The sequence below is a fragment of the Mirounga angustirostris genome, unplaced genomic scaffold, assembly GCF_029215605.1.
Source record: "Mirounga angustirostris isolate CCGP_5_RB_7025 unplaced genomic scaffold, mMirAng1.0.hap1 SCAF_4, whole genome shotgun sequence".
In the NCBI taxonomy this organism is placed as follows: Eukaryota; Metazoa; Chordata; class Mammalia; order Carnivora; family Phocidae; genus Mirounga; species Mirounga angustirostris.
Window position 1 is genome coordinate 111,265,939 of NW_026991712.1, and position 16,980 is coordinate 111,282,918.

The 16,980-nt window shown below is 43.3% G+C and overlaps 1 protein-coding gene across 4 annotated transcripts in view; it reads left to right on the forward strand.

The window, feature by feature from the left end:
• ALG14 (ALG14 UDP-N-acetylglucosaminyltransferase subunit) overlaps positions 1-16,740 on the forward strand; it is a 105,688-nt gene extending 88,948 nt beyond the window's left edge. For 2 of the 4 annotated variants that reach the window (XM_064588777.1, XM_064588778.1), the window contains one exon: positions 6,912-7,486. In XM_064588777.1, the coding sequence (XP_064444847.1) occupies positions 6,912-7,142 (231 nt within the window). In that variant the 3' untranslated portion in view covers positions 7,143-7,486. Of the gene's footprint in view, positions 1-6,911; positions 7,487-8,241 lie in introns of those variants that run through there. The other 2 variants (XM_064588780.1, XM_064588779.1) reach the window with 2 other exon arrangements.
• Positions 16,741-16,980: the final 240 nt, after the last annotated feature.

Sequence of the window (16,980 nt, forward strand, 5' to 3'; positions counted from 1 at the left end):
TGATGTTGTGTATAGGGAACCTGCCCCCCCACCCCCCCCACACACACATACAAACACTTTGGAATTGGGATGGAACCTTTTAAAAGAAATGCTCTCAGGATTACCGAGAAAGCTAATACAGTGGGATTAGAAAACATGGAGGGACAAGGTAGGAGCTGAGCAGCTAGGACCACGGCCAAAATTCCATGGCCGTAGAGCTGGTCTTGGAGGACCCTGCTGCCATCACCGCTAGACAGAACACGGCAACTGTCACCACTAGGTTTGGACAGGAGACTTCCAATGGCACCTTTGCCACAAGAACAGTTTCTCCTCCAGAGTTGCTTTTCTATACCGCTAGCCCCTGGTCAGATCTAGGCAGAAACATCTGGCCGGGTCACTGGCCCATCCACTAGCTGCAAAGCAGACCTAGAAAGGAGTCTCACTTGTGGTATGAGAGGTGGGCTCTGCTTGCTGCCGCAGTTCAGTGAGAAATCGCTCAAACAGATTCTAGGCAGGAGTAGAACCAAAACACTGCATGGCCCATTCCCAGTTCATGACCGTTGTTTTATTAAACTTTCTACAACTTCCTTAAGTCCTTGAAGCGGTTTCTTCTAACCTCTCACTCAGCAAGAACTCTGGAACATAGTTCAGTGCAAAATTAAAACCTTGGGAGTCGAGATTTATATACAAAGATGTTCAAACAGCATGATTTAGAACAGAAAAAAAAAGGAGTCTGTCTAAATTTCTACCAATAAGGGAAGAGTTAATTGAATTATGAAATATCCATAGAATTAAGTATGTGCGGTCATTAAAAATCATGGATTTTTTTAAAAAAACTTTTTATAACACTCAAAACTATAGTTAAACAGAACTTTACAATGTTTATATACAAGCTCTCACAATTATGTGTGTGCACATATGATCCTATTTTATAGTAAAATATATAAATGTTTATATAAAGACATTCTTTGAAAGAGAATGTTAACAGATTGATGAGATTGGAAAGATTACTCTTTTTCTTTATGCTTTTTGTAGTTTTCACATTGAGCTGAAAATTATTATAGTATTTAGAAGAAAATTGGCTGGGGGCAAACTTCGGGTGCCATCATTTTTATCCCTTGTCATGTCCTCAAAAAGTACAGTTTTTCCCAAACCAACCTCAAACTAAACACTCTGAATTCTAACTCTTTTCTCCTGGAGTAAGTTCCTCCCTCCCCACCAGTGTGTTCCCACTGCTCTTTATGTTCACATACAGATCATTGGTTCCTGCTTACCTCACCCGACTCTACTGGAGCTCTCCTTCCCCTCGGGTGCACTCTTCCTCTGCCCTGTATTTTAGCCCAAAAATTTGCTGCAATAGCCATCTCTGAAGTTTCCATTACTCTTCTCTTGGCCAAATCTGAGGATCTCTATCTTTGGAGCTTTGGTGACCACAAGACACATTGATTCATTATGTTTGGCGTACTTTTGGGCACAGGCTAAGTCAGATGACCTTGTAGGTTTTTCTTATTTTTTTAAAATAAGAAGGTGCATTCTTAAGCACCTCATCTGACTTTGCTTCCTGTTAAGCCTTACATCCAAGCTGTTTTTCTCCCTGTATCTCCGGACTGTTCCTACACCTCACTGTTTGGTCCCTTCCACATCTCCCCATTCATTGTCTAGATAGTAAAGCCAATATCCTATAAACGGAAGTGTTAATTCTGAAACCTGTGACCTCCACAGAGACTACCTGTCTGAGCCTGCTCAGCTTTGACAGTGGGCTCAGTTCTCCAGCTTTATCCATGGCCCTAGAAGCTCCGCAGAACCTTCCCTGCAGCTCTGTTCCTGTGGTTCATGAGCTCTCTCCAGCCTCTGCCTCCACCAGCAAGAGGCTGTTTGAAAGTCTAGCTTTCAGGCCGGTACCTCAAGAGTTGGACTCTGCCTCTCTGTCCATTCCCTGCAATTGTGGCCCTGGTCAGACTCTCCATCTGGCTTTCAGTCTCTCCTTCACACATTCCCTATTGGCTCACTCTCAACTTCATGGTCTCTTACCTTCAAACCAATCCAGGACCCCAAAGGTCCTGGCCCATATTCTGTGTATGGGGTTCCTACTAGGCTGGGAGTTGAGTTCAGACTACCCAGGTTAACTACATCTCTTCATACCTGCTGATGTTGTGTTTCAGCCAACGGGACTTGACCTGTCCCAAATCTACAGAACAACAATCCTCTTGTAACTGTTGATCCTTGATCCGGCTCATGCACCCTCATGACTCATATTTATATTAGCCCTGACCTCTGTGTTCTCTAGACCTATAAGTTGTATTATTCTTAGTACATCTCTTGGATTTTCTACTCTCAGAGAAGTTTATTTATTGATCTGTTAATTCATCTTGCAGGCACATACTGAACACCTACCAGTTGGCACTGCAAATAGAGGCTAGTCAGGGAGTTAGACAAAATAAAGGGCTATGTCAGTTAGTATACTTTTTATTACTACTGACAGAATTCCTGATTCATACTGCTTAAGCAAAAGTGGAATGTATTCCCTCACATACCTGGCAAATCTAGGGATAGATCTGGTTTCCTTCAGGCACAGCTGAATTCATGGATTGTAAATGCTACCTTTGGGACCTGGCCTGTCTTCATCTCTCAGCTCTGCTCTGTTCTACTTTGTGATGGCTTCATTCTCATGGCAGCAAGATAAATGTTAATGGTGCCAGGCCTACATCCTCCTAGGCCCCAGTATGGCAGAAAAGGCACTGCTCTCTCAGCAGCCCCAACAAATGTCCCACTATATCTTGTGATTTCTCACTGGATTAGGTGCTCTTCCCTGAACAAGTGACTTTTGTCAGAGAAATTCGGTGCCCTGATTATTCAGACTGGAGTCATAGGTCCTCTCCTTATACTTGAGTATGGAGTCTACCCCAGCACTTAAGTTGAGAGAGAGATACAGTGGTTCCCCTGGAGAAAAGGCAAATGGATGTGGGACGGTTGGGTTTTTTTGGTTTTGGGGTTTTGGGGGGGGCTGGGGGTTTTTTTGTTTTTGTTTTTGTTTTTTTTAAAGATTTTATTTATTTATTTGAGACAGAGAGAAAGAGAGACAGAGAGCATGAGAGGGAGGAGGGTCAGAGGGAGAAGCAGACTCCCTGCCGAGCAGGGAGCCCGATGCAGGACTCGATCCCGGACTCCAGGATCATGACCTGAGCCGAAGGCAGTCGCTTAACCAACTGAGCCACCCAGGCGCCCCGGGGGGGTTGGTTTTTTAAAAGCTGTCAGTTACAGCCATTATGTTTATGAGGAGTGCATATGATAGAGTTACAAACAGAGTGGAGTGTAGCAAATAGAACATTGGACTCCATATACAATAGGCAAAGAAGGATTCCCTCCTTTACCCCTCACTCCTTCCTTTGAGCAAAATTTAGTGAGTGTCTTTTTTGTTCCAGGTGCAGAATATAGATTGTCCTAGACGTTGACCCTGCCCATAAGGAGTTTACAAGGTAGTGAGGAGGAGAGAGAATAAAAGCAAGGCCCCCACATTGATTGAGAATGTCCATTTTAAGAAATAAAAATATGAAGAGTGTTCTGTGTTTTTTATAAAACTACAAGGACAGTGCCAACCATTGTATTATTTAACATTGTTTAACATCTTTTTTACTTAATTCTGTTTTGTTCAATGCTTGGAATAAGTCTTTCTGATCTGCTTCATTAAATAGTGGAAACTCCGTGATCCACAATTTTTTAATTTTTTTGCCTAGGCTTCTGTAAACCTCAGAGTTAAAACCTGTGGTTAATTAAAAATAGCTTTCCTTAGCCTAAGTTTTCCTTGAAACTAATTTGCCCTTTTTAAAAAATACTTGATGTATAGTTTTGTAGTTTTGTCGTACCTAGGACTTTTGTAGTAAGGCGCTTCAAAATAGAGATATGACAGAGATAAACAAATGAATACCTTTAACTTTTACTTTTATCTTAACAGTCTCTGCTTCTGATCTATAGCAGGTTGCTAATACATCTCCCACCAATGCCAGTCATTTCCCTGCGTGTAATACAGACATTTCTATCAGAGTATTCACAGTTTGTGTATACAGATAGTGAGATGAACACATGTGGATATGTACATTTTTTAAAGGCAACCAACATGAAAATATTTTTGTGACATTGAAGACCCAACAAGTAATGTTTACATTATTTTTTACCTGTAGGTTTTATTTTATTCTGTACAATGGAAAAAAAGAGAAAAGCAACAAATAATCCAGGGTTTAGGGAATACGTTCATGCAGTGGTTCTCCACTGGAGACATTTGGCAATGTCTGGAGACATTCTTAATTGTCTTGACTACTGGAATCTTGTGGGTAGAGGCCAGGGATGCTATTAGACATCCTACAATGTGCAGGACAGGCCACCACAATGAAAAATTATCCTGTCCAAAATGTCAATAATGCTACTATTGAGAAACCTTGCATTAATAGGATTTTTAGAATTCTAAACCCTGAAAGGATTCAGAACGATCTTGTAATTTAGGCATAAGACAACACTAGAGGCAAATTAAAGTCATAGAATTAAAAAAAAAAGAATCGTGGAGCTGACAGGGAAGGTCATTTAGTCCAGTCTCCCTTTGCATATGGTAACTGAGTCACAGGAGAAAAAGTGACTGAAGCAATAGAACTCCTCCACTCCTGGGGCGCCTGAGTGGCTCAGTCAGTTAAGCGTCCAACTCATGATTTCTGCTCAGGTCATGATCTCAGGGTCATGAGATCGAGCCCCGCATCAGGCTCCATGCTCAGCAGGGAGTCTGCTCCAGATTCTCTCTCTCTCTCTCTCTCTCCCCCTCCCCACTGTGCGCTCGCGCTCTCTCTCTCTCTCTCTGTCTCTCTCTGTCTCTCTCTAGCTCTCTCTCAAATAAATATGTAAATCTTTAAAAAATAATAATAAAAAAAAAACTCCTCCACTCCTAAACATGTGATAAGGCAACTTCCCCAGTCTCTCTGTGCCTCAGTTTTCTATTCTACAAAAGGGACAATAAAACTTGCCTCAAATGATTGCTGTGAGGAGTAATTGAAATAATGCATGGGAAATGTTTAGTTCCGTTCCTGGCCACAGTGAGTTGTTGATAAAAAGTGGGGTAAGAGCCGAGATGGTGACTGTCATTACTGTTGCCCCAGCTGGTTGAACCCTGTTCCCGACTCTCAGTCCCATTTCCTTTCTATTGCACTGCCTTGAAAGGTTATAGGGGCAACTCAATAGGGACTAAAGAAGACTAGTCTGAAAAAGAGCTTAGTAGCTGGTAATTCAAGAAAAACTGAACAAAAATTCTTCAGAGAGATAGGGGATTAAATTGTAGGTAGACACTTTAAGGAAGGCACAAAAAAAGATTGGTTCCCACCTGAAACAGGCTACCTTCTCTCTCCCCAAAGTTCTGTGAATGATGTGCCAGGTGGTCATAGGGATCAAATAACCTTTATCAAACCCTTAGAGCCCTGGCCATGTCTTACAGCCCTGACAGGGTGTCTGTCCATCGGGGAGAATCTGAAATGCCAAGATGGTCAGGCATTGTATCTGGGGACCCTTTCAACTCTAAGATTTTCTGATGTCTGATAAGTTTTGTGGACTTTGTGCAGGAAAGATCATGTGACATTGTAGATAATGCCCAACGGGCATGCATACACAACCACAAATCACCTGTTTTATCATTTGTGGAATTTAAAAAAATGTTTTATTAGGGGCATCTGGGTGGCTTCGTTGGTTAGGCATCCGACTTTTGATCTCAGCTCAGGTCTTGATCTCAGGGTCGTGAGTTCAAGCCCCAGGTCGGGTTCCATGCTAGGTATGGAACCTACTTAAAAAAAAAATGCTTTGTTAGGTTTTACTAATTCAGTTGATCAGTACGAGCATATGATTAAGATGTTTCTGCAAATACTTTTTTCTCTGAAAGTAATAATAAATTACCTTGCCAACAATTCTGTGAAATAGGTTTCCTCTCATTTTCTTAAAAGACTTTTAAAAATTTTTTGCAGTTGCTCTAGGAGTCAGTTTTTTATTTCTCTTGTTATTTTTGCCAACTAAATTGTTTTTAACCAGTGGCTGTCTATAAAAATTAGCAGAATTCAAAAGCATTAAACTCTCTGGACCACAACCACAGATTAAATTTTCTGGAGGAAAAAATCTCATTCATTTAGTAGCCTTCTCTCAAATATCCCATTTGTTGAATTGAACTCCTGAAATGATTCTATACCCCACAAAGACACTCTACATAGACATTTTCTCCTACATCTTACATGTCAGTGCTCCAACTGTTCTAAAGATTATTTTTTTTTTTTAAGATTTTATTTATTTATTTGAGACAGAGAGAATGAGAGACAGAGAGCATGAGAGGGAGGAGGGTCAGAGGGAGAAGCAGACTCCCTGCCGGGCAGGGAGCCCAATGCGGGACTCGATCCCGGGACTCCAGGATCATGACCTGAGCCGAAGGCAGTCGCTTAACCCACTGAGCCACCCAGGCGCCCCTAAAGATTATTTTAAAAAAGCAACAAGCACAAGTTGATACATGAGAAAACAACTACTCATAGCTGACTTTATCTGTCTTCTATGTTTTTGTGTGACATTCAAGATCCACAGAACATCTGGAGAAGAGCAGCACATACACGTCCAGTGAATGCGGGCTGAGCACCGGGCACTGTGCTAGACACCTCTGGTAGCACAGGGCACGCCACCCAGGCCCAGAGAAGTTAAGCTGTTTGCCCCAAGCCACACAGTTAATAAACAGGAGAGCCAGCAACACAGCCCTGCCTGGCTCCTGAGTGCATGGGTTTTTGCTGCATACTAGATCTTTACAAGGAATAACTCAAGGCTTAGAAAAATAAAAAATCTCCCATAAGATGTGACTGGAATTTTTTCATTTTAGATGCCTCATTTAGATGTTATGTTAATTTGACCTTCAATTTTTTTTTTTTTTTAAGGTGTTGTGTAATGGACCAGGAACATGTGTTCCTATCTGCATATCTGCCCTTCTCCTTGGGATACTAGGAATAAAGAAAGTGATCATTGTCTATGTTGAAAGCATCTGCCGAGTAGAACACTTATCCCTGTCCGGAAAGATTCTGTTTCACCTCTCCGATTACTTCATTGTTCAATGGCCGGCTCTTAAGGAGAAGTATCCTAAGTCTGTGTATCTTGGGCGAATTGTTTGACAAATGACAACTTCTCTAGAATTTTGCAGTCAACCATATTTATTGTAATCGGGGTAGGAAAAAACCATGTTTATCATAAAGGCTTCTGAAGGTCCTGAGAATTATTGGTGGTGAAGAGTAAAAAATGTGTAAATAATCCAGTAAGGAAACTGAAGGTGCTCTTATAAAAAAAACATTAAGGGGCGCCTGGGTGGCTCAGTTGGTTAAGCGTCAGACTCAGGTCATGATCTCAGGGTCATGAGATCGAGCCCCGTGTCAGGCTCCCCGCTCAGCATGGAGTCATCTTGAGATTGTCTCTTTCTCCCCCTCTGCCCCTCCCCCCACACTTGTGCTCTCTCTCTCTCTCAAATAAATAAAATCTTTTTAAAAAATTAAATTAAAAATAAAAATGAATAAAAATGAAACAAACATTAATAAACCATTAAGTATTTATGCCTCTGTGTACCAAATTTCTTTTCTTTTGTATCACTACCTGCAGGTTATCTTCTGACTTGTTTTAGTAATTTTTTCCTACAGCTAAATATAATATTAGTATGATTAGTAACATTTCCTGTTCTGCAGCTCTTTTTTTTTTTTTTTTTTACAATATTCTGCATTGTAAAAAGAAAAGAAAGATATTTCTTAGTTTTTGTTCAGATACAGCAGGCTCTGTTTCCTCTGTGGAAGCAGTAAAGTCCCTGGTGAATCCTTTTAGCATAAAGGAAGCAGTCATATGACGTGGGCTTCATGACAAGTTGCACTCCGCTGGCTTCCAGAACTGTGAGCATAAACCAGTATCTTTTTTTGTTCTTCAGTTTTGCTCTGTGAGCCATTGCCCTCAATCCAGAAGATCCTTTGAAATCCCTTGTTGAATCGTTAAAATAAATTAAAAGGTGATTCTGTTTTTCTGGAACCCAAACTCTCAAATTCACAATGGCATGGCTGTCGTCATCCCTGGCATTTTGAGATGGTTAGGCTCGGTAGAGTGTACTTTTACTAAACATTTATGTGAGGGCTTGCTATGCGCCAGGTATTCTTCTAATCACTTTTCAAATCTTAGCTCACAGAATCCTAATAACAACTCGGTGAGGTCGGGACCGTTATCATCTCCCTTCTACAGATGACCAGTAAGTGGCAAAGCCGAGATTCCAGCCGCGGCAGCCTGGCTGGAGGGCAAAGCCCGTTTCCCGGGCGAGCGGCCTGTGACGTCACACACGGACCCACACTCAGGAGGGCCCTTCATTGCTTTCCTACTCTGCTGTCACGGATTTCTTAATGGACGTGGAACAAGAGACCCGTTCCCCACCAATCATTTCGTTGGTCCTGCTTGAGAATCGGTGCCACCCTGCCAAGTCCCTGCAGTACAGCCCCGACGGCCGGGCCGGGCAGCTCCTCATCAAACGGAAGTCCTGTCCCCTCCCGCTAAGCTCTGTCCTTTAACAGCGAGACGTCTCGTAGCGTTTGAGGTGTTCCTTTACTCAAATCTGTTTCGGAAGTATGATGTACATCTCATAAATGGTAAGAAATTATGACGAGACGGAGTGTCCGTGAAAATGCATGAATACCTGAGAGGTTGCACAGTGAGCATGCTGAGGCTGACCTAGCTTTTATCGCTCTTTGGGCAAATCTTCCCTGGAAAAAGTAGGCACATCTGTCACCAGGACGTTTTCCTAGGTGTTTGGCTGAGAAGACTCTCGGAATAGGGAAACTATGTTGCTGTCTGGTTCGGTGGCCTTGGGACAGCCAGGAGGTAGTTCGTCATGTGCTTTGACTTTAATCATCGAACGTCAGGTGCTGCGCCCGCTTCCGTTGATGGCAAGGCCTGGAATGTCAGATGAAATAAGCCTCTACTTCTCTAGAGAGAAAGTGATTTTTTTTAGGGATAAGAGCATGTACATTTTTTCACCTTTGAGTTTTGTTCTGCTCTGCACTTTGTTCCTAAGTGGCACTGGGTCCATAGTTGACGCATGAAATTGGACTGCGTTCAGTCCCGGTTCCGTCCACGCCTGTCTGCACGCCGGCACAGCTTGCCCCAGCCCCCGCAGGTGATCCTGCTGCCGAGGCTCCTGTCGGCCCAGAGCGCACGAGGCTTAGGCCACGGAGAGTTGTTAGAAAAGATGCCATCATTTTTCCAGAAATGTATGTCCCAGATGTTTTGCAGAGCCTTAACTTAGACAGTGGTTAGCCTGGAATGTCAGAGGGAAAAAAATCTCATGTATATTATATCACTAAAGATTTAGGACTATCTTCCCGGATTGCGACTGCTGTGCACACGTTCAGAGTGAGGTTTGCTCGGTTCCAGATTATTTGGTAAACAAGCGCCTGCTCTGCTCTGTGTTGTCGTTATGGCTAATTCAGGTCCTCAAGGTCACATTAGCAAAGGGGCACAGCTTGAAAAACATCGTGCTCTAGTCTCAACTCAAACTGAAGATCAGTGGCTAGCTTGTCCTTTTGCATTGCTCTTGAAACATTCCGGAATGCAGCTCTTACTGGAAGAGACTGTTCACGAAAAATTAACTGCATCAGTCTTTAAATGAGAGACAAGGAAACCACACATCCTGCCCACACCTACTTCCCTGGAAGATTTTTATCTACAGTTCAGTTGTCCTAGGGTTTCAGCAGCTTGCCAGGCTGCAAGTCTAACTATTTCAAATAGGACATCCAAAAGTCATCACGGGAAGCTTTAGCCAGGAACTTAGAGTGCTGTGAAGCCGTGTCAACAAGAGGAATGTTGTACAATTTTAGACTGAATAGCAAGAAGTCCTTGCTGGAAAGGAGATGACCCTAGCTTTCCCGTATAAAAGCAACTTGAAACATGTTTATTTGGCCTTCCAAAGTGAGATTCAAACTGAGAAATGTACTACCCCCTTACTGTGCAGTTCCTTAGATTGAATCAGTGCTTTATTTCTTCTGAAAAGCCCCATCTCACCAAAAGGAGTTTGACAGCAATGTCTTAAGCCTCTTTTATCCACAGGAAGAACATCATCGTGAGCATTAAAGTAGATTGTCCTTCTCCACACAGCTCACTCCATATAGTGGGGCCATGTGGAGTTTCTTCCCCATGATTTCAGCTCTGTCCAGCAATGAGCAGACACCCAGATTTTCTTGTCTGCCCTGAACTTTCTTCTGCTCAGCCCGCCACTCTAGTGCTCTAAAAACAAATTGTCTACACTTATGTTCTTCCTGCCGACTCATTTTAAACATGGATTTGACATAGCTCCCCCTTTTTCCCTTCTAGAGTATTTAACTGACGCTAGCCTCTCTCTCAAGCAACAAACTTTGGAATAATTGTTTTGTACTCTCTTTCCTTAATCCATATAGAATTGGTTTCTCTGCCCTTATTTTTAGTATCCCCAGAATTTTCCCTTGTCTTTCCATCCTCTTCTCTCCTTGTCATCTGAATTCACCTATTGATTCTGCCTTTGAACCAGTTCACACTCAGCCTTTCCTCTTCAGTCCCATGGTCACAACCTAAGCTAACTCTTCAACATAAATTCCTTGTTTTATTAGCACATTTGTTGAGGAACTGAGGCATAGGGAGATTAAGTATCTTATCCAAGATTTTATAACTAGAAAGTGGCAGAGCCGGGATTTGAACAAAGGCACTCCAGCTCCAGCCAGACTTACCTTAACAGCTAGGTTAGGTTTAAAAAAAAAGTGCCAGGAATGGGGATGAACGGGGCACTGTGATGGAGAAGAAGGTGCTGGGTGCTCTAGAAAGGGATATCAGGAAAGGCCTCTCTAAGAAGGATGTTTTAGCTGAAATCTGAAGGATAAGCCTGGAATATTTGTTCTCCTCCTTCCACTTCCCTTCCCAGCTTACATTTCACCTCCACCACAAACTCATCCCCATCTCCCACAGCCTTGTTTCAGCAACTTCTTCTCTAAACACCTCGGTGACATAGCCACCCATACCTAAGGTTAGAACTGAGCTACAGACCATCATATTGCAGTACCTTGTGCTTAGAAACACCTGTAGAGGGAAGAAATGAATGCTTCTGATCATTATTTCTTTATGTTCACCTTACATCAGGGATTATACCTCATACTTTCATGACCTTGCTCCACTCTTGGTCACACCTGCCACAGTTCTGGACCAAATGTAGGCATTGACTACACATATAAATTCTCATACATTCAGACTTTGTCTAGGCCTACTTAGTTACAGCTCATCTAGACCAACGTTCTCAAACTTTTTGGTCTCAGGACCTCATTACACTCTTGAAAATTATCGAAGACCCCACAAACTTTTGTTTATGGTGGCTATATTTGTCACTATTTACCACATTAGAAATTAAGACAGGGAAAGTTTTTAAACACAATAATACACAGGACACATATCATTAGCCATCAGAGCAATGGTATTCTTACACATCATGAAGCATCTAGAAAACTATAAGATCATGAGAGAATGAGAAGGAAAAAGGGAAATGACATCTTTGCATTATTATGGACAATAGCTTTGACCTCATGGACCCCTGAAAAGGTCTTGAGGACCCCCCAGAGGCCCCTGGGCTATATTTGGAGAACTGCTGCTCTACATAATGGTGCATCAATAACTTCATTTCTGTCAGCCTTTAAACAGTCAATGATCTACGTACTAGTTTTCTATTGCTGTGTAACAAATAGCCACAAATTCAGTGGCTTCAGACAACACCTGTTCTCTCACTATTCTATAGGTTAGAAATCCAGGCAGGGCATGACTGCTTCTCTGCTCAGGGTCTCACAAGGCTCTAATCAAGGAGACAGCCACGGCTGGGTTCGGATCTGGAACAGACAATGGACCTTCTTCCAAACTTGTTCAGGTCGTTGCTGGCAGAATTCAGTTCCTTGCAGTTATAGGACTCGTGGTGACCTGTTCCTTAAAGGCCAGTGAGAGTCTCTACTGCTGCTTGTCTCTTTTAAGGCACTGATGTGACTGGGTCAGGTACACGTAGGATAATCTTCCTTTTAATTAACTCAAAATGAACTGATGAGGGACTATAATTGCATCTGCAAAGTCCCTTTTGCTGTATTAATGTAACATAATCAGGGGAGTGATAGCCCATGATATTCACAGGCCCCACCAATACTTGGGGATTATAAAGGTGTGTATGCGACAGGGTAGGATATTGGTGGCCATCAAGAATTCTGCCAGCCACAATCTGCCAGAGGTGCTTTGTTTTGGCAGGGGGGAAATGTTTTTCAAATCTTTCACTTAGACTATAAACTCCTACCTTAGTGTCCCAAGTTTTGTAATTTTTTTTTAATACAGGAAATGCAGGTCTTCCAAACTGCATCACTTTTCCAGCAAGTTCTTCTGTGCTTGGTTTGTTTACCTGTCAAATAGGCATAATGATGGTCCCTCCTTAGAGACTTGTGTGCACTAAACTAAGATGGCACATGTACCCCCTTTAGCACAGAGCCTGGCACATAAGAAGCCCTGAGTAACTCTGTGTCTCCAAGTAAGCACGTGACTCCCATGGTATGTAAGTGGCCTGAAGGAAGGGGTCCTTAAGCTAAGTGCAGCAACCATTTCCCACCCTCTAGGATAGCTATCATAAAAAGTTGTCTTAAAAGAAAAGAACAAGGGTTTCCAAGGATGTGGAGAAATTGAAACCCTCATACGTAGGTAGGTTCGGCAGCTGTGGACAACAGTTCCGCAGTTCCTTAAAAAGTTAAACATAGGGGCGCCTGGGTGGCTCAGTTGGTTAAGCAACTGCTTTCGGCTCAGGTCATGATCCTGGAGTCCCTGGATCAAGTCCCGCATCGGGCTCTCTGCTCAGCAGGGAGCCTGCTTCTCCCTCTGACCCTCCCCCCTCTCATGTGCTCTCTCTCTCTCTCTCTCATTCTCTCTGTCTCAAATAAATAAATAAAATCTTTAAAAAAAAAAAAAAGTTAAACATAAATTTACTGTATGGCCCAGCAATTCCACTCTTAGGTATATACCCCAGAGAATTGAAAACACACGTTCACACAAAAACTTATACGCAAACATTCATACCGGCATTACGTAATAGACAAAAAGCAGAAACAGCCCAAAGGTCCACTGAGCAATGAATGGATTAAAAAAAATGTGGTATATCCATACAACAGAACATGACTTGGTCACAGAAAGGAATGACGTGATACGACATGGGTAAATGAACCTTGGAAGCATGCTCAGTGGAAGAAGCCAGTCACAAAAGGCCACATATCATATGATTCCCTTTATACGAAATGTCCAGAATAGGCAAATCCATAGACGGAAAATAGAGCTACTGTTGCCAGAGGCTGTGGAAGGGGCCATGGAGGTGACTCCTAACGGGGGTGGGATTTCTTTTCGGGGTGATGAAAATGTTGCAGGATCACGTAGTGCTTGTGGTTGTACAACTCTATACCAAACGACTGAACTGTATGTACACTTTACATGGGTGAATTTTATGGTATGTGAGTTATTTCTCCACAAAAAGGGTTTCTCCATCACCAATAGTAAAGGAATCTATCCATACATATTTGTGGGTGAATATATAGATGGAAAAAGGCGAAACAGCAAACTAAGCACAGCCGCCAGGAAGCTGCTACAGGGAATGTGCTTGTTTATTGTGATTCTACCTCTGCCCACGGCCAGAGACGAAACAAAGACTGAAGGTGCCGGGGACAAAGCATGGCTTTGGGGAAGAGCTGAGTAAGAACTGGATGAAATAGCCTAGTGAGGGGGAAGAGACCATCTTCTTCCTTCCTACTGGAGGAAGAAGATGGTCTCAGCATGAAATAACTCCTTCCCCGACCTCCTCACTAGAGACGCCTCATGACACGGCCTCACCCCAGCAAAGAGCCAAGACGACTGAGTCATTTGTATTGTCCACAGTTGGCCATCCACATGCCTTCTGCGGGAGGACCTTGACTTCTCCATCAGGAGGTAGAGTCGGTGGCTCACCCCTTGAATCTAACTAAACTGGCCTGAGGGGCTTGTCGGACCACTAGAATGCAGCAAGAGTGGGAAGTGATGTTCTGACTTGGTCTCTTGAATGTCCTCTCAGTACCCAGCCACCCATGCTTCGAGAAGCCCCAGCCACACTCAGAGACCATGTGTGGGTGTTCTGGTTCCCGGACGTATCTGAGTACAGACTTTGCATCGCCTCGATCCAGGGTGCTAGACGTGTGAGGAGAGAAGCCTCCCGACGATTCCAGTGCTGCCGTTCTCAGCACTCCCTGCCTTTCTAGTCCTCCTGGCTGAGGCTCAGGCACTATGCCCTGTGAATTTCTGGCCCACAGAGTCCCTGAACAAGACGAAATGGCTGCTATTTTCTGCCACTAAGTTCTGGGGGAATTTGTGACAAAACAACAGGTAATTAGAACAGTAACCTTTCAGAAGGAGCCAGTCTCTCCAAAGCTTGGTTACTTCGGCTTAATATTGGAGAGGAAACGATTTCTCGCCCCTAAGGCAAAAGGAAGAAAACATCTTTCTACACCATGGGTAGGAAAAGGCTTTTTTTCTCCTTGCTCCTTGGCCTGCATGTAGCAGTGAAACAGAAACCAATGGATTCTTTTAAATCTTTTAACCATATGCAGATGAATAAGCAAATGGTTGGACTTGGTTCCTAATCTCTTGTCCTTTCCTGAATAACTTTTTTTTTCCACTCTAATAAACTTTAGCATTTAAACAGAAGTCATGTGTCACATATATGACGATTAACAGCAAGAATGTAGAAAACGAGATAGCTGCTGAGCACGAAAACTTAATTAATAGCCAAGCCATTCAACCGAAAACCAGAACAGTGTTTCTGGCAGGGAAATGTGAAATCTTTTTTTTCTAACTTGGAATTCTTTTTTTGTTTTTTTTCGCTCTCAGTCTTTTCTAAGATCGTGATTTAAAATTCAGTGACTACACAGAGAACTTTTTTAAGTTCTCAGTTGAACTCCACTGATTGAAGTGCAATAATCTTTCAATGACATGAGCAGGGCCACCCTCCCCATCCCTGGGTCCCCCCGGGGGAATTGCCAAAGCCCAGAATACACAAACCAAGACTCATGGAGGAACAAAATGGCAGGAAAGCTGAACAACAGCAAGGAGGATGAAAGAGTTTGGAACGACAGGCTTCTCTCTCACAAAAAGGGAAAAGAAGTTTCATTCTTAAAAAAAAAGGGGGGGGCGGGAGAAAACAAGACCTTTACGGTAATACCATATACAGAGTTGGCAGAAATTCGGCAAAGAATAAAAAGTATCCAAAATGTTCCCTTACTCAGTTCCCGCCTGAGGCTCCATTTTCAAGCTGATTTGCCCTGAATTCTCTGGACGTGGAACCGTGCAAGGCTTCTAGAAGGGCCCAAGTGTTGGTCTCTTGACTCACCAGCCGAACAAGCTGAATCTGAAGTGGCCAGATAGAGAGCTTTAATGTTCACCAAAATCGTAGAGAAAACAAGTTATTTATGGATGAAATGATAGAAGGTCTGAGGTTTGATTCAAAACCCATTGCCGGAGTGGGGAAGGCAGGGGAGTTTATGGATGAAACAGGATTGGCCAGACATAATCACTGCAGAGGCTGGGGACAGTGGGTGCACAGGGCCTCGTACACCAGGCTCATCATATTGTTGCCTCTACTTTCCTATATGTTTGAGCATTTCCATAATTAAAAGTTGTGGGGTGCCTGGCGGGCTCAGTCAGAGGGGCGTGAGACTGTTGATCTTGGGGTTATGCGTTCAAGCCCCACGTTGGGTGTCTAGATTACTTAGATAAAAATAAACCTTTAAAAACAGTTTTAAAAACAGAAATCAATTTTTAGTGAGAGTGAGCAATCTTCAGATGCTAAAACGTCAAAGAATATATTATGGATAAAATGAAGCAAACTAGGTTTTACAATGAGAACAAGAAAGGAAATTTGAAAATTACTTTTATTTCATGTTTAACTCATGAAAAGAAATTCAGTCAGCCTGTAAATCTGATTCCTGAACCAGAATAGGTTTTTCTGACTTAAAATATTCACTCTGGGGCCTTTCAATACACTGCTATGGAGTATAAAATGTCACCTTCTTCTTTATCCATATGCTTCTCATTGTGCAGTAAATATTTGAGGTGTTCCAACACCAACATGGAGAACCATTCACAGGAGGCCTAGGAGCGTTGACTCCCACTGAAGGTGCCCCTTTCTCCAAGGACACACTCCCTGCCCCTTTTCAGAAAATCACCACAGCACCAGTCACCTCTGTGGACCTTGAACATTAAAGGTGGTTCTGACCCCACATCTTCATGTTGCTGAAGAGAATGCACTGCCAAGCAGAGAGAGGAAAGGCAGCTGGATGGTAAGAGCCTCAGGTCCAGGTTCTATATGTGTTTAACAGTGGTTGATTTTAATATTTCTGTGTTTCCTCACCACATCAAATAAAGGACTTGGACGAGATCATGCTTGAGTTCTCTTCCCATAACAGTATGGCCGCCACAATTGTAGCATCCTTCGTTTATGGAGCGCTAGCAACATGCCACGTGCTGTACTAAGCCCGGGTCAGGCACTGACCCAGTTAATCCTCAGATCCAGGCCACAGAGGCCCCACACTCTAGAGACCCCTCCACGGCCCACTTCCCTCCTTGTGGGGCCAGGATGATGCGAGCACCCGGAACCCACACTTCCTTTCTAGAGGAAAGGGCCCTCCCTAGGACCGCAACCTCACCTGCCTCAGTGGCCCAAGCCTCCTTCTCGGGCTTACATGGGCCTCTTCCACAGTTACACCCTCCCAAGGTCAGCTTACTGGCCAGTGAGGGGTGAGAGGGAGGGAGTGTGGAAGGATCAGGACCTGTAGGTTGGGGTGTGGACGCTCTCCACAAAGCTCCTCATGGTGTGAGACGGGACCAAGTCGAAAGAGAAGGGAGATGTGGGCTGGGGATGCTTCATTTATGCTTGGC